Source organism: Labrus mixtus, chromosome 8, assembly GCF_963584025.1.
Source record: "Labrus mixtus chromosome 8, fLabMix1.1, whole genome shotgun sequence".
In the NCBI taxonomy this organism is placed as follows: Eukaryota; Metazoa; Chordata; class Actinopteri; order Labriformes; family Labridae; genus Labrus; species Labrus mixtus.
Window position 1 is genome coordinate 7,431,746 of NC_083619.1, and position 25,816 is coordinate 7,457,561.

Consider the following 25,816-nt stretch of genomic DNA (forward strand, 5'->3'; position numbering starts at 1 on the left):
TGTTGGTGAAGTTACAGAAAACGTCAGTGCATTGGCAAACCTATTCTAACCTCATCCAATCCAGCCAAGTCAAAAGTTAAAACCTCTGACTTTAAATCGAAGGTATGATGTTTGGAAGATAGCCCGGGCACACGGATGCTATTGCATAGTGTTGATTTCAGTCCAAAGCAGCTACTCAGAGTAAAACCTCACTCTGATGACATTTTTATACTAGCTGATTTCGCTCACTGATTCCAAGTATTTCAAAGTGCCTGCAGCCAGTGAATGACTGGATGTGTTTTGACTGTGTGTGGTTTGGCAACTAGTCCTAATCAAGTCACTCAGAAAGTCGACGTCACACGGTTGCATCATGTTAGCTCACTAATCATTGTCTGTACGTACATGTTGGATGGTCTGCTTTGTCTGGATTCTCATTTATACATCTTTTATAGGTCTGCTTTGTATCGTCTAACATATCAGACAGAAGAGTACAGACTCACACTTTTCTTCATGTATAATAGTCATGTATGTTGTGTAATATCTGTATATATGACTGCGCATTGTTTATTGGAAACTTTGTTATCTGTTCTGCTGCTTGTCTTGGCCATGACATTCTCGATAAAAATGTTTAATCTCATTGAGCTTCAGTTTTTGGCATGTCAACATTTGCCCATTACCACCTAATCTCAGATTCTGCTTTAAAATCCCCATTTTAATTGAATGTTTACTCGTTTTGTGCTCAGAAATGGAAGTCTTGTTTGGAAGTCCTTTACTCCTAAACGCTGGCTCTACTATAAGGTCCAAAAAATTGGCCATCACTCACAGAAGCTGTATCAGCATCAGATGATCACCAATGGGTTGCAAGATTGATTCTTTCCAAACACAAAGGCCAGCCAAAGGCAGTTTTAAATAGCCCCCCCCCCCCCCCCCCCCATGTATTTGTTCATTAACATAATGGGCAAACCTAAAATTTCAATTTCATGATCATGGCACTGGAGGAAAATCAGAAGACTATTAACATAAATACAATTTATCTATGGAACTTCAAATATCTTTAGAAATATTTCAAATAATCCATCCAACTGTTTAATAATTATCACACTGAAAACTTAAATTAAAGGTTGGTACATCTGGAAAATTCAGAGCATCACCAAAACTCAGCAGGTGTCACCCCCTAGTGACAATGCATCTCTAACATTGGTTGGTGACAATCTAACCAATAGGTTTGAAGTGAAATGGGAAAATATCATTTGACATGTTGTTCTCTGTTCGTATCTCTGCCCAGCATCTCTTTTTTTATGCTCAGTCAGCATATGATGTTCCAGTGAACAACAGGATGTTCTGACCACACTCTGTGACACATGTGCTTTTGTTGGTTTTTGTTTGTGTTTTTCTTAGACAACACCTTCACTTGTGAACTTTGTTTAACCCTGTTGTCTAACCACATGCTATAAATGCTTTAGCTAGAGTGAACTCTGCGTCAGTCAGCCCCAGACTATACTCTGCATTCTGTACTGCACTGATCGCTTTGCAAAGGCTTTAATGAAACACATTAAGACAAATATGTTGTATCATCTCTTTATTACAGATGTTCCACCACCACAACATTTCAGTTTGGAGCAAAGTGAGGAACGGCCTGATTTAGCCAGCCATGATGATCCATGTTTGTACCTTATGTTGTCGCTAGAAACCTGACAGATGAATAGGGGATATTAATAATAATTTAAAAAAATTAAAATGACTTAGAAAGCCGAGATAAAAACAACAAAGTAGCAATACATCGATGAAATTAACATTAAAAAGACAAATTTAAAGTGTATGAAATCATTGTGTAGAGGATTTGTGAGACAGGATGGATGATGATCAGACAGAATATGCCAGTTTAAAAAGATGTGTTTTGAGATGAGATTTAAAAATGGAGAGTCAAAATTATGGATGTCTTGTTGGGCAGAGCGGCTGAAGCCTCTGGACCCCATGCTGGAGAGGCGGGCGGGTGGTGCAGTGAGTTGAATGGAAAAAGAAAACCTGAGTGTGTGGGTGGGTGTGTTGAATCTTAAATCTTGAAATAGGGTTTTCCTCAAAAAAGTTTTTTGTTGTGTGCTACAATCGGTTATTTACAATAACAAATTGAATACAGGGAAGTTTTGAAAAGTGATGAAGGCTATACTGTCCATCATAAATACACATGATTACTGTAAAAATTACTCCTTTAAGAAATCAAACCTGTCAAATTAAACGGTATAATGGTATCTGTTCAGAAACATGTTACCTCATGTCCCTCCACCTCAGCTCACACTCTATCAACTTAAAGACGACTAAAAGCTTAAAACAGGAATTAGGAAAGACGAAGAGGAAGAAATGAAGACCATTTTCTGTCATCTCAAGGCTGCTGGGAAGATATGATAATAATAATAATAATAATATTTTCAGTTAGGCTCATGTTAGCTAGCACTCTCTGAGCCGATGAGTGGACACAGTGTTATTTCTTCTCCTGAAGCATATAGCCAGAAACCTACTGATTTATGACATTTTCATCTGCAGAGATTTAATTTCTCCTCAGACAAATCAACAAAAGAGTAGAATTAACTTTGTAAACCTTATTCAATGTTTGTTAAATTGTAATCTTGTTAGACATCAGAGGTAAGGTGTGATTCTCCACTGATAAACTTGTAAGAAATACACAACAGATATGCCCTTTACCATCATTTGTTCATGGAACTTTTCAAGTTAAATGCTTGTGTGTTAAGTGACATTTATTTAAACTTACAATACTTTATGTCTTATATGCTTTTTCTGGCACATCATAGAAGGCACTGACTTGCAATCAGCCCTGCGAGGGAGAGAAAGGCCAACCAGGAGATGGAGGTATTTGAAGACTTTGAGTGAGAACCAGATGTTCCTGTTGGCATTTTAAGGTCACAAGTCATAAGCTCAAGTTGTCTAAAATGTGCAGCTTCAGGTTTGTTTATTTTATTTTGCAGTATATTTAACATGAGTTCAGGGCCGGGTTCAATAAGGACAGATGTATACACGTTGTGTTGGTTACATAGACTATAGGACATGCAGATTTAAAACTTGCAAGAAATGTATTTTTTTTATTCTTTAAAAGTTGTAGTGACTTAAATTTAGTCTCTTACTGAATGTGTTACCTAATGTTGAAGGCATTTCATAAAAGTGTTATGGTGAAAGAACAAGTCTTGTAATTTTTATGCAGGTAATGTCTGTGGGATTTAATTTTGAAATGCAACATGTTTTTTTTTAATGGTAATAAAGCACAGTAGCACAGTACTATTGTATTTTTTACATTAGTAAACTGTTTTGTCGATTACAGGTATACATGTATATTTAATAAATATGTTGGTACACTCTGAAACAGAAAGGGAAGGCCTCGGAATCTTTGGGTGTTTCACGATCTGATTCAGAATCTAGTTTCCATTTAAAATGGTTCTGGATCCATGAAGTCTATTTTTGAATTAGGACATACTTCAGGATCTACTCCAGTCATCTGTGAGACTGGGGCCGAATCTCGATGTCTACCCTCACACACTCACTGACTTTGCCGGGCGTTCCCGGTAAGTCTGTGAGGGCTTAGTGCTGTCCCACTGTGAAATCGTCATGTCAACTTTACTTGCCCTTTATGCACCCTGTCCTTAAGTGGGCATATCTGCAGACTTAACGTGAGGGAATTACCCATAGCATTTTGATGTGAAACATATGATTTCCTGGGGAAGCCCACAAGAATTGAAAGGTAAACAAATGCCATAAAACGGAAAAAAGGTAGAGACGGTAAAAAAACAGGAAGGTGAAACCACGCTCTATTAACAGTCTACTAAAAAAGTTTCTTTGGAAACTACAGCTAATTCAGAACTCCTTTGCAAGTCTATAAACAAAAACAAGAGAGACAGAGAGCATATTAATCCCGTTATATTTATTAGATAAGATTTATTTTTCCCACAACAAAGACATTTATTTATAGGCCTATAATGAGTAAAGTAAAAAAACGTAAAATAAGCTTCTACTACATGAAATCATGCAGTCATTGTTACAGAGAAGTTGCAAAGTGCTGTCCCATTTGTATTTAACCATTGGAGCCCTCGCAGCCTCATGCACTCAATCACTTTCCAGGTAACGTCAATAAAGTCAGTAAGGGCTCAGGGTTTAGGGAGGACATCGAGATTCAGCCTGGCTGAATTCCTTGCTGCTCCATTTGGCATTCTACCGATTTTTGGAAGTTATGAATCGATTCAAAATCTCAGGATATAAGAATCTTGATTTTTACATAAAACATTTTTTTCCCCACCTCTAATAAAAAGTGAAAGGCTAGAAATGATTGCTCCAGCAACACTAGTGTGAAGATGAACTTACACTGTAGGCTACACTGTAAAACAACAATATCATGCAGGCAATGTAGTTACCAGCAGTTTACTGTAATTTAACAGGAACATTTGTTACAGTGACAGTTTTCAGTTTCTTAAATGCTATTGTGTTGACCCAGCAGGCCTTCTTTCTTATTTGTCCTTTTTTAGTGTCATAAGATCATCAAAATCATCAAAATCATCAAAATCATCAAAATCATAGGTCTAGTCCATTGTGTTAATGACAGGTATATTTTGGTTAAGTGTGCCAGGTCCAAGGATTTGTTTTTGTGTATGCTTGTCACACACACACACACACACACACACACACACACACACACACACACACACACACACACACACACACACACACACACACACACACACACACACACACACACGCAGCTTTCAAAATCCAGTGCACCAGGATTGTTCAGATTGACTTTAAGGTTTAATGCATATTGTATATAGCATTTGGGCTAACACTGTGTTTTGCATAGTGGCTACGTGAACCTCAGGAAGCCACTATGCAAAACACATTGTCAGCTCCAATGTTTTATATGCATTATATTTCATTCTGAGTCATTTTGAACAATCAAGGTGTGCACTGGATTTTGAAAGCTGTCTGCTCCTGCTCTAGCTGCGTGAGTAGCACAGCTGTGCACAGGGCACCCATCGATCCTCTTACAACTTGAACAATAAGAAGAGCTTATGTTTGAACATGTTTTCTGAGAGAATGTTTTCTATGAGAAATAACATTACCCAAAGAAATACCATCATAAATTGTTTCTGGTACTAGTTGTAAACATGTTGGGTTTTTTTCTGTAAAAGATGTAGCTTGGAGCCATACATTACATTTGTGTCATGACTATTTGTATTTTGAAAAATGCTTCCCATTTCCCAATCTGATTGTTGATGCTGCTGGCTTGACAGCAACATGATAAATGGCTCGGACAACGTTTGCAGCTTCTGCAGAGCGGTGGGCGTGAGAGGAAACACAAAGGTGACTCAAGTTCTCCAACTATCTGAGTATAACAGATGGGACTGGATCCTGGCTCTCTCGCTGTTCGTGGGAAACCAAACAGCCAGCGGCCGGCCAAAGGAAACTTCCTGACTTTGGGAGATGTGATCGGAGAGAAATGTGCCCTTTTTATTTTATAAGTCTCCCTGAGAGCAAGTAAAGAATTTAATAAAAGAAATCAATCGCAGTTATTCATTGTATGTGGACGAAATAGGGGAACCAATCTTCTGCAAACATACAGTATAGTGGAATTGTTCCTGTGCCAAGAAATGTCAGTGAGAGTATTTTTGGTATGTGCTGTATTGACAAGTCTCTGTTAAATAATAACCGAGTCACTCTGACTTTTCCGGTGACTAATGTGAATGAAAACAAAGCCACAACAAACACAAGTCCCTGATCTAAAATGTGGGTTTTAAAAAAGAGAATGTAGTGGTTAAAAAAAGGAGAAACTTAAAGTCCTTAGGGAGGACATATTATCCCACTTTTCCCCCTTTTCAAACAGTCCCATGTGGTCTAAATGAAACATCTGTGCTGTGCTTTGGTCAAAATAAAACATGAAACAAGCACCAGAGGAGGTTTGTGACCCTGTATAAACCAGTTCTCTCAGAACGCTCCGTTTTGGTGTGTGTGTCTCTTTAAATGCTGTTTGTTTTCACACATGTAGCTCAGCATGAGTGAAAAGGCTGTAGGTTAATGGTGCGTTCCATTTGATTTGAAGTCGTAAATTCCGAGTTGCCGGTCTGATACGTCATCAGGAACGCCCCCTGAAGTCGGAATTCCGACTTTGAAACTCTGAGAATCTACAGTAGCCTGAGTTTAAATCCAATATGGCTGCTACGTGCATCGACAGGGATGTTTGTAACTGTTGAGTTTATTAACAGCTTAGTCGTCTTTTTGAGTAATTAAATCAATCACACCGATGGTATCATGCAAGTTCTCTCGGTGGAGGTGTTTACATGTTATTTTTGGTCAGAAACTGTCACGTTACCGTCTGGTTTTAGCTAAGTTCTCCTGGAGGCGTCCATATTGCTTGTCCGACTTGCAACAGGAACGCAGTTAACTCGGGTGTGACTTCATTCCCAGTTCCGAGTTCCGAGGTAAATAGAGCAGCGTAAACTTAGATTACAGCAGTTGATATTTAAAATGCACCAATGAGGGATCTTCTCACCTTACTCTTGAAAAAAATATGAAGGTGTATCTATCAACATCATGAACTGGTCCTTTAACATCAGAGTTACAGTCCATGGTCTACTTAACAGAGTTTGTTACAACGTTAGTGATTAAGGTCAAAGCATTTACATTATTGCTTTAATCACGGTACCAATGTGACCTTTCACCCCTTTCTTTTCAGCAAAGAGAAATAATCATATTTCCATATGGAGCCAAAGCAGAAGCATGAGAAAAGTAACAGAACACTTTCCGTGGAATAAAGAATTCAAACCAACTTAATTATGTCTAAACAAATGTTCATTCCTACATCAGCTGCTCCTGCCTTGTGTGATTCATTACAATATTCAGCATATGACATCAGTAGGCGTGTTTGTGTTTGACAATGGCGTGATGAAATGTGTCTGCGTATGAGTATGTGCCCGCTAAGTTCTAATCAATTGCATTTGCAGTGTTCATTCACAGTTTGCTGTGCTGAGGCTGATTCATTGCGTTGCAGTTGCTCTGGAGATGAACACAAACAGACAGGAGCTCTGCTGCTGGACAAATGATTTATCTGTTGCTCTGCCTCTCTGTTTAAACCCCGTGATCTGGCGTCCCATAAAAATCTGGAGAATGTAAGAGTCGGTCGCTGCTCTGGGTAATAATGCAGGCGATGTGTTTTCCAAACATATAATACATTCTGTTCTGACTGATATTGAATTATTTACCCAGAGGTGGCCAGAATGTTGGATAAGTTCATCAAACATTTTCTTTCCCTCGTCCATGCTCTTCTATCGTGTTTCATCCAGCTACATATGGAGGATTCACAGTATCCTATATGTGTCTGATTTCTTACAAATCTTGGGTCAAAAGTTTTAAGCTTAATGTTGAAATCACTCACCTACAGCCTGAAGCCTACCCCTGATATTCTCTTTAAACCCACACCCTTACATTAAAAGACACAGCACTTTTCTTTAATTAGGCAGTAATACCTTCACAGAGGCTAAACCTTTTTTCTTTTACTATTGAAACTGCAGTTTAAACTCCCATTGTGCTTCATTCCTGTGATTTCAGCTGCAGATTTCAGCCCTTGGGAACAAAGAGCCTGCTATTATTTGTAAGACACCTGATCCAATCAGGCTGGAAAGTTACCAATGTCAATGCTAACATGTTGATGTTAAACAGGTATCTGATATATATCACGATCACCCCATTAGTTTAGCATCTAGCATGCTAAACCGGTTAATTGTTACCAAATACAAATAGCTAAAATCAGAGGTTAGAAATATGATTTCCTTTTATTAATCCTCAAGGAGACAAACTATTCAAAAATATATAGACGTGAAATACACACATGCACAAACATGACCTATGGACATGCATTAATGGAGAAATGTCAGAGTGAAGTGGCTCCATACAGGCGGGGCTCAGAGCAGTACGGGGTTCGGTGCCTTGCTCAAGGGAAGCTCAGCATTACTTGAGAAGTGAACAGACACCTCTCCAGCACTCCAACAGACCAATTTCAAGACTTTGATTCAAACTGGGACTTGAACTGGCGACCATCCACTTCCCAACCCAAGTTCCTACAGACTGAGCTAACTAACGTCCCAAAGCAGGGCTTGAACCCCCGACCCTGCATCGTAAAAACGGTTAGCTACAGTGATTTATGATTCATTGACAGTTTAACTAGAAGTTTGTTGTAAATGTTGTGTTAAGTCAGTAATTTATGTTTATGTCAAATTTTAGACTAATGTAAAGTTGTCCAATCATGAAAATGATTTAGTGAGTGAAAAGGAAAGACCCTAAAATACAAGTGACCCAAAGATAAATATATAAAGAAGATATGGTTAAACAAAGGGGCTACATACTATAACTTCACTAACTGTGAATATAATTTAGGTAAACTGAAGGATTATCTGCACACGTTCATTTGATGAGAAACGTTTGTTTTGTTTTGAATGAAATTACTTTTTATCTCCACTTATCATCTCAAATGTAGTCAACTTAAAATGTGAAGGCAGCCCAGACACTGACTTTTTTCAGATCAAACAACCAGATTTTAAATATATACACACACAAGTCAGATTAAGAGCTCTACCAGCTGAGCTAAGCAGGTTAAGATGATGTGAATTTGAAGTATAGTAATAAAACAAAGTACTGCACTTTGTAATGTTGCTCTGCAGATTCCACTATATGATTGGTATAGAAGTCAACATGGCTATTACAAGTGATGAGAGGGACAAGGATATCTGAAGACGAAGAGTTGCAGTTATTTTCGTAGTTCATCCTCATTGATTCTTTCTATCAGCATCTCTCTCTATAACTTTCACAGCAGACGTCTGGGTTATGCTTGAAGCTTCTGCCTGGTTCCTTCTAATAAGATAACAAAGAGTACAATCTGCCCTGCTCTATATGTAGTGGGCTGATACATTTTGATCTGGTGCTTGATTGATTGATTTAAAAAAATCGTAATCTGGAGCCAAGTGGTGGACCAACCAAGCAGCAGAATGAAATGTTACTCCTTCAAGCAATGGCTAAAAGCTTTTAAATCTGAAGAAAACATCCTCTCCTTTTTATTTGAATCTACCTTTTTGCATTCAGTGCAGATTTAAGATCATTATTTATCTCTATGTTGATACACTTCATTTGAAGAACTCTTTGCACATTCAACTTTTCCATGTTTTTTTTTCTCTGGAAAGTATTGCGAAATATGCTGTGTTTCCATCATAATCAGAAATGGCACCATTTCATCTCTGATTCATTTTATTTCCCACACATGGTCTGTAACCATGGTATGTCATTTTTCTTTAGACGCATGATGCCGTCATTGTTGCCACAGAAGGGATGGTAGTGCCTTTATTTCGCAAGAGTCTTACTCTGAAATGCAGTTCATGGTCACGTACCTCAGCACAGAAAACATAATTTGTTTACGAAGTATGTTTTTATTTGTCCAAACTCACCGTGATTCTTTGGTTTGGTGTTAAAGATGTATTCAGGCTGGTTTTAATTTAAAGTATGTGCCTCAAACCTCAACAACAACAAAAACCCCTTAGGAAGTGAAAACACATGAGGAGCACTGCCCAGCTATTACAAGATAGAGCAGGAAAAACAACAACATTATGTTCAATCAAAGCCAGGAAGAGATACGGACTGGAATGAAAGTATTTGGACTTGGTTTATTTGGACCAAATTATTTTTGTGCTGTAAAAATATTGTAATGTAAAACATGTTTTATACAGTCATATTACATCCCATAATCTTTTTTTCTGTGCCCTGACTTGTGCTATAATAATTGTGATATAACTTAAATAATTAATAAATGAAAAGGCTCATCAAAATCTGGGCTGCGTTTTAGAGGATGCCTACATATGGAAAAAGGCCAACTCCCTCCGAGGTTTTTCTCTGTCTTGTGTTTGGTAAAGTCATGCATGTCAAAAGTTCAGATCAAGTCCTGAGTCACTGGAGCTGAAGTCTGGTTGCAGATCTTTTTTTGACTGAGTCACATGCCTGGGCTGAACCCCACACCTCTGATCATTACCACCCACAGAGAAGAAACCTTGTTAAACACTTTTAACAGGAGAGTAACAACACTGCCCTCTGCTGGATGCTACAAAAATATATATGTGCACCAAACGAATGTAGACAATATGATTAATGTACAATATAAAACAATGATTGAATGATTCAATTTGGCAAGCGGGCAATTGTTTATTAACGGAGCGGACAATAAGTGGACTTGGAGCAGCATAGGAATGAGAAGAATGTATTATTATTAGCTTTCTTCTGCTCTCCCCATTTATGTTCCTGGTTAGTAATCAAATCACATTTTTTTTCACAACAAATGGTTTTTATATAGCTGAAAAACCTCTTAATTATCAATACTCAACAAAGTATTGGTTTAGTGGTAGCCTATTTTTTTTTTATTTTTGTACATGCCGACCAGCTTCTAGTTATCATCTCGCAGGGGAAATTTTTTATCAATGTTGATTCCGAAAAATAAATGTAATTAGGTTTGTTAGTTGTTAGTTAAATTTGTTAGTAAAAGGTATTAGGCTAGATATTAGTAACTGTGGATATAGTTTAAATTTTCGGAGGAATGGTTGATTATTAACAGCTAAATATGTGTCCGTGATCAGGAGAAAACTATGGAAGCCCATTTCCGCCAGTTAAAAAAATAAAAAATAAAGTCATAATAATGAGATAAAAAGAAATTATGAGATAATAAAGTCATATTCATTATTTCGATTATTTATTTATTAATCTCATAATTATGACTTTATTATTTTCTATTATATTTTATTTTCTAACTGGCGGAAATGGGCTTCCATAGAAAACAGATAAATAAATGTGAGTGATAGAAAAGGTTTTTTGGGCTCCCACAAACAGAAGTCAGGTCTTAGCTCCTGTTTTACACTCCAGTCCAGTTGGAGGCGGTAATGCGCCTCTAAGCTGGTTCGCAAAACGTCAATAAACAACAACAAAAAAGAAGAAGAAGAAGAAAACCAGAAGTCTCCAGTTTTGCGTCATCACTACGCGTCACACGATACACCGCTGGTCCTTCACGTTTCACACGTGAGTAAAACAACATTTTCTAAACATCCGTAATTGTTGTTTTGTATCACTTCATATTTCTTATGGATAAAGAGAAATGTTTCATTTAAAAGCCCGGTAGACATTTGTTTAAATGCCCTCTCGTTTATGTCAAATGTCGACGAGTTAGTTTGCAGGGAGTTAGCATCTCTCTTCTACTTTGAATATTAGAGACAAAACCCCCTTCAGAAATATATACATTTATCTGGTTCGTGTTTACAGGCAGCCAAACTGAACTTGTTTGTTTCCTTTTTCACACAGTCTGAATTATTTGTCGCCAGAGGTTAATTCGGCTTTCATTCATTGGACCTTCCAGTTGAATATCTTTTGTTTACATATATTTATTTATTACAATCTCCCTTTATCATCGACCCAGCTTCGAAAGGATTAACATATTACAAATTCTCAAACTCTTTACTCCACTACTATTGATTTCATAGTTTTAAGAAGTTGTTCGTGTGTATTTCTTTTTTTTTAAATACAGACTGAAATGTAATGAGCAGTTTGGAGTTATACCACTTATGATATATAACTTGTTATACCTCAAACTCATGAGTGTAAACCAGTGTTGATGTTGTCTGGTGAAGGTAAAGCAGACCATTGGATCTAAGTGTTCCCCTCATCTGCTCCCCACTTCAGCCTGAAGATCAAACTGAGCGTCTCAGATAAACACGTCCGCCTTGGGTTCTCCTGAGCTATGCTGGCTAAACCAGAGGAGAGAAAGCCGCAGAAGAGGAGACATCCCGGTGAAGATGGAGAAGGAGGACAGAGGAAGAGGCGGGAAGGTGGCGAAGGAGATAAGGGTCAGGGAGACGGTGGCAGGAAGCGCCTGGACGCCATGAGTGTGGGATATTTCCGCCGAGTCGGGGAGAGACTCAGTGAAGGCTTTGAGGATCACGAGGAGAGAGGTGAGAACTGCTCTGGAGATCTGAGAGAGCACAGGAATGAAACATGACGCCACCTAAACTTTCTGTTCACAGAGATCTGCGGAATCCTGAATTATCAATACAATCATTGGTTGCAGCCCTTTCTTTAAAAGAGGAATGTATTCCAGAGCAGTTTAGTCCCCCAAATGTAATCTTTAAATCTAACTTTCTTTCTTTCGTTTGTAAATTAAAGAAGTCCATGATGTAAGACAACAAATAGGTGAAACCTAAAATCTTTTATTGATACAGGCTGAAATATTTCCCTAGTATACAAATTAGTAATGATTGTCTTTACGTATTAACTTTACACTCATTCAGAAATATTGTAGTCTGTATTTAAAGACCGTTTTTGGAAAGCTGCCTGATTTCAGACCTGAGCCTCTGAGAAACTTCTCCACCTTGTTTGGCAGAAAAAAGGTTGTATTATATATTGTTTTAAGTGGATTGAATCTCCAATGTTACCAAAAACATCCAAACCATCGCTTCAGCTTACAACTCCTTCATGTGTTGATTTATTGTCTGATTATTTTCTGCCTTAAAAATCAAACATTTCTCTTGGTTCAGTGTGGAAGCTTTCAAATAGCTCTCCTTAACCAATCAGTCTGCAGTTAAAACCCAACGTGGCTTTGATTTTGATCAAAGAAATACTTCACTCTGAATAATGATTATCAAAATAGATGATCCTTTATTTTCTATACATCGACTTCTTGTAGCGACTGTTTCAGCTCACTTTAAAACAGACTCACACAGTGTCTCTTACTAACCTTACTCTGTATAATGTTATGAGCAGTGTTGGGCACGTTACTGAAAATGAGTAACTTACAGTTAGTAACTACTATCATAAAGAGTCGTCATGGTTCTGTTGAGTCCTGCTACAGTAACGTTGTCTGTATACTCTGTAACGGTGGAATCTCTTGCTCTGTCTCTTTACCTTCTCTCATAGATATTTTTGTGGAGAATGTCCTCACTGAAGTTAAAGGTAAAGCGGCCTTGGTGGCTAAGGACCAGACAGGAAGCATCACACTGCAGCGGCTGCTCCCGCTCTCCAGTCCCGACCAGGTGGGGGAGCTGCTGGTTGAACTGGGTGGTGAATCAGGGTCTGAGTTCAAAGAGGTGTCTTGCGACAAGTGTGGCGGCCACGTGGTGGAGAGTGCAGTCAGACAGATGTCCAGGTGGACGGGTAAGGTGACATGTTTCAGAAGTTATACATCGATAGAAAAATAACATTTTAAAACATGTGGCAGCTCAGCTCATGTGTGTCCACTTTGTGTTGATTTATTTCCAGAGTCGTCAAAGAAGGAGCCATCTGCCACCACAGAAGAAGAAGAAGAGGAGGAGGGTTCTGCTGTGTTAGAGGCCCAGGTGTTGTCTGTGAGCCAGGTGGTGAGGGAAAACTGCCCAGAGTTCATCAAACACGTTCACGGCTCACACGTCGTCCGCACACTTTTACACGTGCTGGCCGGCTGCCTTGGACCACCACGGAGCGAGTCTCGTCCTGGTACGCACACACAAATGATTCATGGTTTCACCTAACGCTGTCCTTTTCATTTTTTAATCTGAGCTCTACTCTCAAAGTTAAGACAACTGAACCTCCAACCTTCCCAAAGTAGAGTGAGGGCAACTTCAGAAATGTTAAAAATAATCATTTGTCACTCTGAATATTTGTACAGTATTAATCATCCGACTTTGATTAAATAGACAATACTTCAGTGCTACAGTTCCAGTAATAAGGGGGTTTGGGAAATTTAAAATTAATTCAAAATGTTAGTTTTTTGGGCTGCAACTTGAGTCATGTCTCGTCTAGATCATTTTTATATTGGAAATATTTGCACCATTTAAAGTCATGCTGAATTAACTTGACCCTTTCCATTTTGCAAGGGGGCGGGGGGAGACAGCTCTCTCCAATGCTTTGAATCTGGACTGCAGTACCAATTTTAAACCCTAGGTGTTATTTGATTACAGTGTTTCCTGGTTTAGTCTTTTAAGAATTTATCTGTTATAGTCTATTCCTGTTTATTTTCTGTCCTGTCTGTTCTTTTGTGACGCACTTTGGACTGCACGCTTTTATGTTGCCCCTCTTTTGCTCTCCCAACAGACCATTTACAAAAAATCATGCAAGAAGCCTGGTGTTCAAAAATGATTTCTCAAATGTAATTTGACAAAAACTACTGTTACTATAAACCAGAAAACCACAATCACCAAAAGTCCTGATGTTGGCTTTCACATGCAGGTGTGTAGATATAGAGATTAGAAACTCAGTATTACTGTGAAGTGTCGGTCATGTAAGACCCTTTTCAGTGGTGCTGACTGAGGCACCTCTAAATGTCATTTTAGCACCCCTGAAGTAATCACCAGATTTTTTAAAATCACTATGAATTAACTTCTTTTTGTGATATGGTGCCAAATGCACAAATATATGTCTTTACAAAAAAAAATCACAAATGAGTGAATCAACATGAGAAAATGATGCAGAAAAGCCATTAATTGGTTCATTAGGATTCTTCAAGATGTGGTAAATGAAGTTTTTATACTTAAAGTTAAGCACTACAGGGGGCTGGTGGTGCAGTGGTGTAGTGGTTAGTGCGCGCGCAACCCTCTCTCTCTCTCTCTCTCTCTCTCTCTCTCTCTCTCTCTCTCCCTCCCTCCCTCCCTCCCCCTGATTTCAGACTCCACTGTCCTGTCTCTTCAATAAAAGCACAAAAAGCCCAAAAACAAATCTGAAAAAGAATTGAACCACTACACTATGTTCTGTATACTTTTCTGTATTTTTTGTAATCACATGCCGGATAGATGTTGACTCATGATGAACATCAGAGGCAATGTCAGAATGTGACCGAACATAAAAGTCATGCTAAACCTCAAAATGTTTGTATCACGTCAGTAGAGAAATAAATAACTTAATGGTCTCTTAGCGCTGTGAGTCACTCTCCGTGCTGCAGCTGCATCTGTTGACTGTTGTTGAGCAGCCGACACTTAACCACTCTTTTTGTTTCCAGAACAAAAACATGCACCTGTCTCTTTCAGCTCACGCAGCATCTTCCCCTCACATCTCGCTCCCTCTTCTCTTCCAGGTGCAAAAGAACGAAACGTCGCTCCTCAGCTCACAGACTTTGAGATCCCCACGTCTTTTTGGTACGAGCTGAAGAACCTCACCGAGACCCTGATGGAAAATGTCAACCGTGAGTCATGTTTGCTTAGATCCAGACACATGTAACATATAGAACTACATGTTGTTTTATAACGCTGGGATAATGGGGGGATGTCTTTGACTACCTCTTCTAACTTAGGAGAGTATCCATAACTCTTTCTGGGTGTTGTCTTCAGCGTAATTTAATTTTAGGTATCTGAAGGGACATGTAGTGCTTGATAATGTGTAGTAAAGGGCGAGATGGAGGTGGAAACGTTGAAGGTTGCTTCATTGTCCACGCTCAGGGGCGGGCTGGCCTTGAAAGTTAAATGTTAGCCAGCCTACTGCCAGACTGACAACCTCCCTGCTAACCTTTCTCTCACATTCACCTCTTAACATCTCTCTCCCACTCTCTCTCTCTCACTCACTCACTCATGCCCTTTACTTTAATAGAGCTGCACTCACATTTTAAAGAGGGGCGTCTGATGGTCAGGACACACCGACACAAGTTACTGCGGGGATCGTAGAGGAGAAATGTCAGAGTGTTCAGGTCCAGAACACAAACCGGTTTGATTTCTCTAAAAGAGATGGAAGGTGAAGAAGTAGTGAACAGCGGTGACACATAACTGTTGATTCAAAACAGGAAGTACAATTTTCTTCTTTCTGATTGTAGGTTCTGTTGTAAAAAGCTACTCTTAAACTGACAGGTAGAGAGTCAACAGCAAAGGATTTATTTTGGACTTTTGGATCAAACCAACTGTAGATATACAGTGGATATATAAAGTCTACACACTCTTGTCAAAATGGCAGTTTTGTAAATATAATTTCAAATTTCACATAAGGACCTATAATGTGACCTATTACCTGTGCAGTTCCATTGAGGAAAAAAAAGAGATGTTAAATAGATTCATAACTTCCAAAAATAGATTTATTTCTTTTGGCTCATCAGTCAGTCACAAGTGCTAATGCTAGCTCTTTCGCTCAGTAGAATGCCAGATGGAGCAAGAAGAAATTCAGCCAGTCAATTCACCCAGAAGTATGTACTAATTCAAAGTTAGACCTTGAATCATGAATCCAGAATCGTTTTGAATCAAAACTAGATTCTCAATCGAATCGTGACCCCAAGAATTGAAATCGAATTGAATCGTGACACACCCAAAGATTCCCAGCCCTACTTCACAGTAATACTGTTTCTAATCTCTAGATCCACACACCTGCAGGTGAATGCAAACATCCTGACTTTGGTGACTGTGGTGTTCTAGTTTGAGTAAAAGTAGTCATATCAAATCAAATTTAAGAAAGATGTCTTGTACTCCAGGCTTCTTGTAGGATTTTTGTAAATAGTGTGTTAGTAGAGAAAAAAGCAGTCCTGGAACCCTTAAACTATAATCTGTCTATGATTTAGTTTGTCACAAGTGTCTTTTTAACACAAGTGCAGAACACATTGTGATCATAAAGGTTGTCTCTTTACAGTTTCATAAACTCGTCAAAGACACCGTGTAACAGGCTTGAAGTTAAATGTTCTTTGACTTTAGTTTATAATTGTTTAAACTCTTTCTGTGGAGTTAGAGCTTCTCTCTGTCTTTATTTTCCTTTTCTGAAAAAAGAGCTTCTGGCCATGCTGTCATTTTATTTCCTTTACTCTGCTGACGGCTCTGACATTGCTCCCGGAAATCAGCAAACCGTTTAAGCATGCTAAAAGCATGTGAGGACTCTGACGGGAGTCCCAGAGGAAGTGCTCAAGGGCAGATTGTTTTTTTCGTTTTTTTTTCAATCCAATGTCATTAAGTTTGTGGTTATTATTTATATGATAAATCCGACCTTGTAGTTTGATATCAAAATAAATGAAATGGTCGATACATAACCTGAGGATGAGTGCATGCACGCTGCAGAGAAAGCTAAGTGGCTTTTAACGGAGCGCTGCACAGGGACGAGAGGAAACTCATTATTTCATGGACATAGCAGAAGCCTGAGGGGCAGATGAACAAAGAACGGGATAAGGCAGCACAGACTACCATGAGTTGTACTTCTCTGACCACGGCTATCTGCCCGCACTCAGGGTCGGATTCACAAAACGTTTTATGCTAATGATATTACAACAATTAAATTCTGCAGGTTAGTGCAACTAGCTCTGCTAATGCTTGTGTAGAATTCCTGTCCATGTCTTTTCTCTGCTGCGAGACTTGCACTCAAAAGCTAACATAAGTGATACTGGTTTGATTTCAATGTCTGATAGAAGTGAGTAATTGGAGCCAGTAGGAGGACAGTATCCTGATAAAATACCTCTCAGACCCTTGTGCTGTGTAATGTCTCCAGACCGGCTCCACACTTGTGGAAAAAGTGTGCTACTACCGTTGAGCCCCGAACAACCCCTAAAGATTGAACCACACGTACCATTAGAAACTCAACATACTATTTACTGACTGTTTGGATGCATCAAAGTAACATTGTTGTAAAGAAAATAAGTGCATAGTGTGTGCACAAGGCTGCTATGATCTCCATGCACGTGATTAAACCGCTGAATAATCTTTGTTGTTCATCAGGCTGTTCTTCTCCGCTCTTTGGTTGATAATATGATTCTGTCTAACTACACGTAGCATTGATATGTGTCGTGTAGCAGTCTCTGTTGCTTTGTCCGCTCCTTCCATGTTGTTTTTTTACGTAAAGATGTACCCCCCCCCCCAAAGTGCCCAAAGACAAAGTGCTCTGTGGTGGGTATGAGAGTAAACAAAGGTTTTCTGCCTTCACTTAGTTACAATGAGAGGTAACAGTACGAGGAGGAAAGATATCATCTTTGTATCAGTGAAGTGCAGGATACAACCTGACCAGCAGGTGGAGGCCTGAGAGTGAGAGAGGAGGGAGAGATGTCTGAGTGGAAGCCACTTTAAGAAGCCGAGGCCTCATTTACTCAGGTGTCCACGGTTAACTGATGTCCTTCCTGACTCTGCCTATTGGCTGCTGAGCCAGGACCTTAAACCAACCACATCCAGGCAGAGAGGGCAGGATGTCACATTGTACAAGAAAAGGAATTATGGTGCGTTAATTTGTTGTCGGACACATTGGAAAAAAACGAGTTTGCGAGTTGTAAAATATAAATGACGCCTGCTCAAGTCGGATCAGCAGCTTGTAAACTCAGCAAAGAATGAGGTGCCCGACTTGACGTCAGAAGTCAAAGCCTTGACTGTTTGTATCTGTATAAGATCACCATTTGAGATGGATACACTTCTGGACGATCTTCACTTGGGGTTATTTTTTCAGCTTTTTTGTTCTTTGTCAATAACATCTCTGATTCATAGCTAGATCCATACTGATAACAACATCTGCAGATTAATCAAATATATTGATACGGGTCGGGTACTTACATTTTTATTTATTTTTGTCTTCATTTTTTAAAACAATGTACGTACATACATACTCAGAGGGACATTTACAGTTTAAAAATTGACCTGTCTCTGTATCCCCTGCTGGACCAATGAGCTAAATGCTCAAAATGACCTCCAGTCTACAGAAGTGGGACCTTTGGATACAGACATGTATTGATATATATCGTTATGTCTGATATAAGCTTAATGCAGATATGAAGCCAGACAGATTTATTGGTCTGGCTCTAAAATAAAAACTTTTCTCGACATTTATTAGACCTCTAGGAAACTCACATTGTGCTTTTGCTGATACACTGACAGTAAATCCAACTTTTATTTTGCTGCAGGGCTTCCTTAGAATTGCAGAAAGTAACATTTTCCTCTCTCTCTCTCTCTCTCTCTCTCTCTCTCTCTCTCTGCTTCTCTTTCCTGTCCAGTAAGTGTGACAGATGCTGCTGCCAGTGCCGTGTTCCAGACCATGTTGACTGTTTGTCACAGAAAACGACCCAAACTCTGCAAACAGCTCCTCAAACGCATCACAGAGTACCTGACGAGTCGCAGTGCCGCCCCGGGAGTCAGGTCAGAGATGACTGATCTCTTCTTCCATGATTATTTTGTAAAGGTATGCCATGTGAAGTAAATTCATGTAATGTGATTTTTCTCTTTTTAGTCCGCTCCTGGTCTTTCTTAAGGACCAGGCCTCCAGTCGTCTCATTGAAACCATCATACAGCTGTCCCACAAGTCCCTTCTCCGAGATCTATACAAGAACCACCTGCAGGGTCACCTGGTAGACTTGGCCCTCCATCCCATCGCCAACTTCCCCGTACAGAGGCTGACTACGGCCTCGGCCAAATACCAACTGGTTAGTTATCGTGTCTGCATGTCACATGGTGCAGGATTTCATCATGTCGTACATGACTGCATTTTCTCTGTTTGACTTCCTCTACAGTTCCTGAAGTTGTTTGATGAGCTGATCCAAGGCGTGGAGGCCATCTTGGCTTCAGGTCACATGGGTGTGATCGTGCAGCTGGCGCAGAGCTGCGCAGAGAGTGAAGAGAAACAGGAGGACATGATGCAGAGCCTCCTCCGTGTAAGTATCAAAGAGAGTTTATTATTGGTGGTCAACCTGGGTCATGAATCCTTGATAGAACAATACCCTGATTTATTTTTATTCTCCCTCTTTATGTCTACAATTTCAAGTGTGTGACAACAAAATAAAGATAATACAGCTTGATGCGTGGCTCATTGAAACCCTGCTGATGTGTTTCCTCACAGGCGTTTCACTGTGCCGAGCCGGGCTCTCGACACGTCAGCTGCCTCCCTCTCTTCATGTCCCTGCTCACCTATGACGTGTACTACCACTCTGAGACAGCAGAGGGCGGCACACAGACAGAGGTAAACACCTCAGAGGAGTCTAATCAGAGCATCTGAGGCTGGATTTGAATTGTAGTGTTGACATTTCAGTTAATTACAAACAACAAAGAGATGAAAACTGACTGCAGCCTGCATTTATAATCATGTCGAATAACTGTGCGAGTTACATATCCGTCCTGTTTTGATGGTCTCCAGGTCCCGCTGTCCTCCATCTGTTACCACGGCTCCCTCCTCGTCCAGGCCCTCGCCAGGTTCAAAGAGCGATCGCTCCTCCTCAGCAGCCTGCGCACCCTGACCCCCGCTGACCTCCTGACCATGGCCTCTCACCCGTCAGGCAGCCACGTGCTGCAGGCGCTCATCACCACATCGAGCGACAAGGGAAGAGGGAAGATCCTCAAGAGACTGGAGGTACGAGCACTGGGGGCTTTGTGACGATGTTTCACTTTAGATGTCAGCTCTTCCTGTATGCACTTTTAAAATACTACAACGGACATCAATTGGATGTCAGTTTAGTTAAAGCTGCTTTATGTTTCATACATTTAGCAGGCAGAAAAACAATGTTATCAGTGAATGGCTACAAAGCTCCTTCACTGATTGTACCATATTCCAAGTTTGATTCATACTATTCATCCAGTTATCTGTTTGTACTGCAGGCAGTCATCTCTTTTAGCCTGTAACTGAATTGAATCTCAGCTGCACTTATAAAACATCTGCACAGTCCTCCTAAAACAACCAGTGCGTTTGTAGGAGGGACAGAATAAGAGTGTTTTTCAGCACTGTGTGTGTGTGTATGACAATGAAGAGGAGCAGGAGGGGCGGATCAAGAGGAGAGTACACATTTATTAACTGATCATGGATCGAGACAATGAAAAAAAAATACATATATGAAATAGATATACGTTGGGGGGTAGGGGATATAATATAATGGTAGGGGAAACACTGAGTCATGTTCATTAACTCAGTTATATTCATCCTATTGCGGACACAACAGACTGATCTCAGCAGCCTCTTAGGGGAAAGATAAAAAGGGCCCTATCTGACCCGGGGAGCCCAAGTTTGAATAGGCCTGTTGTTTGAATGGGTGTGCTTCATGTATCTGGTTACAGTCAAAGGTTTATACGTTTTAAATCTAACATTAATGTATCTGATTCACATTTTAAGAGGTTACTTCTCCCAATAAGAAGATACAGTACAGGACGTGAATGTTTATTTGTCAGCTTCCTTATCTAACATGGGTATTGTAGTTCATTCAGAGTTAAAACTGTTTCACATCCTGCATCATTTTTCACCAAATAAACAAATAAAAATAATCCTCAGAGATTACATTGGTCACCGTGTTAGAAAAACTACAAAGACCAGCTGTGTCAGTGAATATCTCTTGTTATTTCTCCGTGCCGGCATCGGGCGTGTCCAAGGGCCAGATGTTTACGGGTCGTCTGTCTGTCTGTCCCACTTATGTGAACACAATATCTCAGGAAGACCTGGAGGGACTTGTCTTCGTGTTTGGCACAAATGTCCGCTTGGACTTGAGCATGAACTAATTCGAATTAGTTTTTTAAAGGTCAAAAAAAACATTTGAAGGGCTGGAACTCAAGAACCCGTGAGCTTAAATATGACACGATTTCACAGAAAAGCATAATAGGATTAAAAATGATGAAGTGAAGTGAAAGTCAATTCACTGTGAAATCATTTAGTTCTATGTAAATACGTTCCTGGCCGTTGTTCCAGTCCCTGTCTTGTGAGTGAAATAGCTCAGGAAGGCCCAGGGGGGATGTTTTAAAGTTTGGCACAGATGTCGCCTTGGACCCAAAGGGGAACTGATTTGATTTTGATGGTCAAAGGTCAAGGTCACTGTGACCTTGCATCCTGCCCTTTCTCAAGAACTTCTCTTTAAATCTCAGGAATGCTTGGAGAAAATGTTATTTACATTGGTTTATTTTTTTAATCAGAATGATACATACGAATACTCTACATCTTGTGTAACTCTTCATCTGCTGCGGTTTTCATATTCTGCAAAAAAAATCTGAGATTTCGATTCAAGTCCGTCCTTAAAGATACAATATGTAGAGTCTGCTGCCAGGGGGTTCCCAATCAATACTACAATAACAAGAAGATGTTGAGGCTAAAAATGGACATGCTAATATGGGACTAAATGGGACATTGAGGAAATGCAGTTTATTTGCACTTCGGCGATTGCAGCGGTGGCTTTGAGTGCGACCTCTCAGATTTAATGTAGAACTTCCAATGCTGCTTTTTGTGTTCGTTGTGAGGCTACTGTTCTTCTTAAGTAGCTGTTTACTGTTAGTCAATCACTTTGCCCAGCCACAGTTTCTTTACTGTTCTGCAGAAAACATCAATTGATGTAAACCAGACGGGCTCATGGCAGTGATTCTAGTTTTGAAATGTTTGTGTGTGTGGACTGTGGTTAGTGGGAACAAATCAGATGGTGCTGCCACATACAGGCTGGGGAAGATGGAACGTATTGACAAAAAAAACAGCACATTGTTGGCCTTGGTCCTTAAATGGATGTGTTGGGGGGGGAACTGCAATTTGGGTGTAGTGTAGCTTAGTTGGTAGAGCAGGCACTCCAGCAGCAGAGACTACAGGCCGTGGTGCAATGGTTGCTGGTTTTACCTGATCAACAACACTTTGGCACATATCATCCCCCTCTCTCTTTAGCAATTCTATCTAATAAAGGCAAAAGAAAATTTAAAAATGACGACAAGCATGACCTACAAGTTGTAGGTCATGCTGTCGTTTCAGTTTGAGGGATCACATTTCACAGTAAAGTCTGCAGTCAGGACACAGACTGCAGCTCTGCTTCAAACGCTGCTGCTGGAACTCTCTGTAGACATGAGCGCCTCGAGGAGATGATGAAATAAAATGTCTGATTATATTAGAGAGCTGAAAGCACACGTGAACTTCTGTCTTTGTGATCAAAGAGAAGGAAACGGTCCAGAATCACAGTGACGTATAAAAGAAGAATAGAACTTTTCTCAACAGGATGCTCTGTGCATCTCTTCACTATCCGTCTTCTTTGTCTTTCATTTCCAAATTATTCTTACATTTTTTTAGCAGCTTTGAACAAACTTCCAGGGTGATTTAAAAAAAAAAAAATACAAAACAATGCTGCAAAAAGAACAAAGTGAATATTCTCATGATTTATTTTAAAAAGCAGCTGAAGTCCCCACTGTGTTTAGACTCTCCGTTGTGTAATCCGTCTGTCTACTTTAAAGCTAACTCAAAAGTGCTTAATAATAAACACTGGTGACATAATGGGGCGGCAGTAGCTCAGTCTATAGGGACCATGGTCGGGGACCGGAGGGTCCTTGGTTCAAGTCCCGGTCCGGACCAAAAATATGAACGTTGGTCTGGTAGCTGGAGAGAAAGGCACTGAACCCCCAAAACAGCTCCCTGTGTGTGTGTAACAGTGTGTAGCGGCCCCACTCTGACATCCCTCCACTGATACATGTCCACAGGTCGTGTTTGTGTATGTGTGTGATTCGGGCCTTTTTGTGTGAAAAGCATGTCTCTCAATAATAGTGTAAATCAGAATTTCCCTCAGGGATTAATAAAGTATTTACTATAAACTAAAAGTAAATAAATAATGAAAACTCTTGACATAAATCACAACAGTTGGAAGTAGATGTACAAGAGCAAGTATATCATTTACGATGTGTGTGGTGTCTCAAGTTTTAAGATGTCAAAACTCTCTCTTTCAAGAACATCAGTATCATGTCACTGTGATGCTTCTCTGTTATCATGTCCTCGTTAGGTAGGGTTGTTAAAACCAGACGTAGCACAAAAGTGACCCTCTCCTTCCTCCCTCCCAATGATGAGTCACAACCAAATACATTTGTTGGCCACAATAATTCATTGTACCTGCAGAGTACCTGCAGCACAGCACAAAGACAGACCGGCGATCTGATAATCACTTACTGATCACTGATCTTAGAATCACCTACTGGCTTATTGATTACTAAAACTTTCTTTCCATGGATCACCACCCTTTCCTCAGGGTCAGTACGTTCAGATGGCGTGCTCCAGGTTGGGCAGTCGGGTGCTGGAGGCCATATGGAACGGCGCCTCGGTCAGTCACAGGCACAACATCGCACAGGAACTAGGTAATACGCCACCCAACTTTCCAAATACCCTGACTGTAAGTGATGGCTGCTCATGCTTCAACCTTTTCCTCTCCTCCCTCAAACTGTTCCTTTCTAGTGTCGAGTGAAAGCCAGCTGAGGTCAGACCAGTTCGCCCGGCATGTGTGGGCCAAATTTGCCCTCTCCCACTTCATCCACAGGAGAGCTCACTGGCAGGAAATCCAGACCGGCGAGTCCAAGAAGAGGAAGCTGTTCAGTGACATTCTTGAATAAAAAAAAAAACATATTTATAGAAGCTGTTCATGTTTTTATAATTTGGTTTCAAAATAAAAGAAGAAAATGTTCCATTGTTAATTCCTTCATTATGTGCTAATTTTCACTCCTCAAAAAGACCCCTGCAAATAGAGTATTCGCACTTTTACACTCTGATGTTTGGACCAACATCACCACTAGAGGGTGTTGTTGGAACGTTTATTCACTGATATTTCTTTGCTCAATGGTGCAGGTGATCATTTCAGTTGGGAAACAGAAGCTCATAAATCTCACATTTTCACGTAAGGAAAACTGAAAAACAAACCGAATGCCAAAAAGTGACTCTATCTTATTTCTTTAAAGTTTGTCACTCATCTAAAAGTGTTTCTTCATAATATTCAGGCTTAAAATTCTGTTGAAGAATGAATGTATACACACTTAAATCTGCAATATGTAAAGTGGTTGAATTACAATCAGACATAGCAATTCATTTGTTTTCCTGAATGTTGTACATTCATTTCAGAAACACCAGCAATTGTGCTTCGGCATTGAGTTCCCTTTGTCGCAGGCTTGTTAGGGAAACATCAGCTTAGTCACAGAGGAGAACATTGACTACATATTGATTAGCTGGAAGGAAGCCTCTTCTCTTGATAGATTCATCTCAGTTGCTAAGAGGAATGAGCCACAGGACGCCACGCTGCAGAACAGCATGTGTTCTCATAGAGGGAGCGACAGTAAAGGCACTCTGTCAGAGAGCATCTATAGACTGTTAGACACACAGACAACATAACGTTTTCCATACTGGACATAGTGTGATTACAGACTCACTAAAGATGAAGAAGATCATCTTCATAGCGAACAAACATGGCTCTGATTCTTAAAGTGACTTTTTGGCAGAAGTTTGAAACAATGTCACAGCTAAATAATATATAATGTACACTATTCAACTAATGGAAATATTTAGGCTTTGATTGTGTGGATTTCTCTTTATATGTATTTTCCTCTTCCGCATGTTAGTCTAAAAAATAGAATGGACCGAGGTCAGCATATAAAAAGCCTCAAAGGAAGTCACATTTTGTATTTGCACATGCACAAAAACACAATATGCCTGAAAATTCCCTGAGATGTTTGAGTTGAACGTGAACAGACAACATTTTTCAACCTGACATTACCTGGACTTTTTCCTGTCAACCACCCATGCTATATTTCCACCAGAGTCAAGTTGAGACATTGTATTAACACAGCAGGTAATATTTGTAAAAAATGTGAGTGGGAGCAGGTGTTGATTATAAGAGCTTTCACACTTGCAGAAAAACTCCTGGAGGAGCTTCATGTGTGAACGCAAACAGCCAGATTTTCACTCAGATTTTCACCTGGAGTTTCTCCGGGACCCCCCCCCCCCCCCTTTTTCCTCAGCAAGTCTGAGTGGGCTGATGTGAGAACACAGCAGGATATTATGCGGAGAAATCACCTCGAGGGAGTTGTAGTGGGGAGTGACGTTTATATACTATGACTGCTGCACGGTGCATAGACTCTGTTGAAGTCCGCTACGGTCACCGTGCATGTAACTAAACGGC

General features: G+C 40.0%; 1 protein-coding gene across 1 annotated transcript; it reads left to right on the forward strand.

Annotated features, from left to right (window-relative positions):
• The first annotated feature begins 11,741 nt into the window (after window positions 1-11,741).
• LOC132978721 (nucleolar protein 9) lies at window positions 11,742-24,276 on the forward strand. Its single transcript, XM_061043999.1, has 11 exons — window positions 11,742-12,002; window positions 12,964-13,200; window positions 13,306-13,518; window positions 15,092-15,199; window positions 18,947-19,088; window positions 19,180-19,372; window positions 19,460-19,600; window positions 19,786-19,905; window positions 20,080-20,292; window positions 23,903-24,008; window positions 24,106-24,276. The coding sequence occupies exons 1-11, from the start codon at window positions 11,792-11,794 to the stop codon at window positions 24,258-24,260; spliced, it is 1,839 nt and encodes a 612-aa protein (XP_060899982.1). The 5' UTR covers window positions 11,742-11,791; the 3' UTR covers window positions 24,261-24,276.
• Window positions 24,277-25,816: the final 1,540 nt, after the last annotated feature.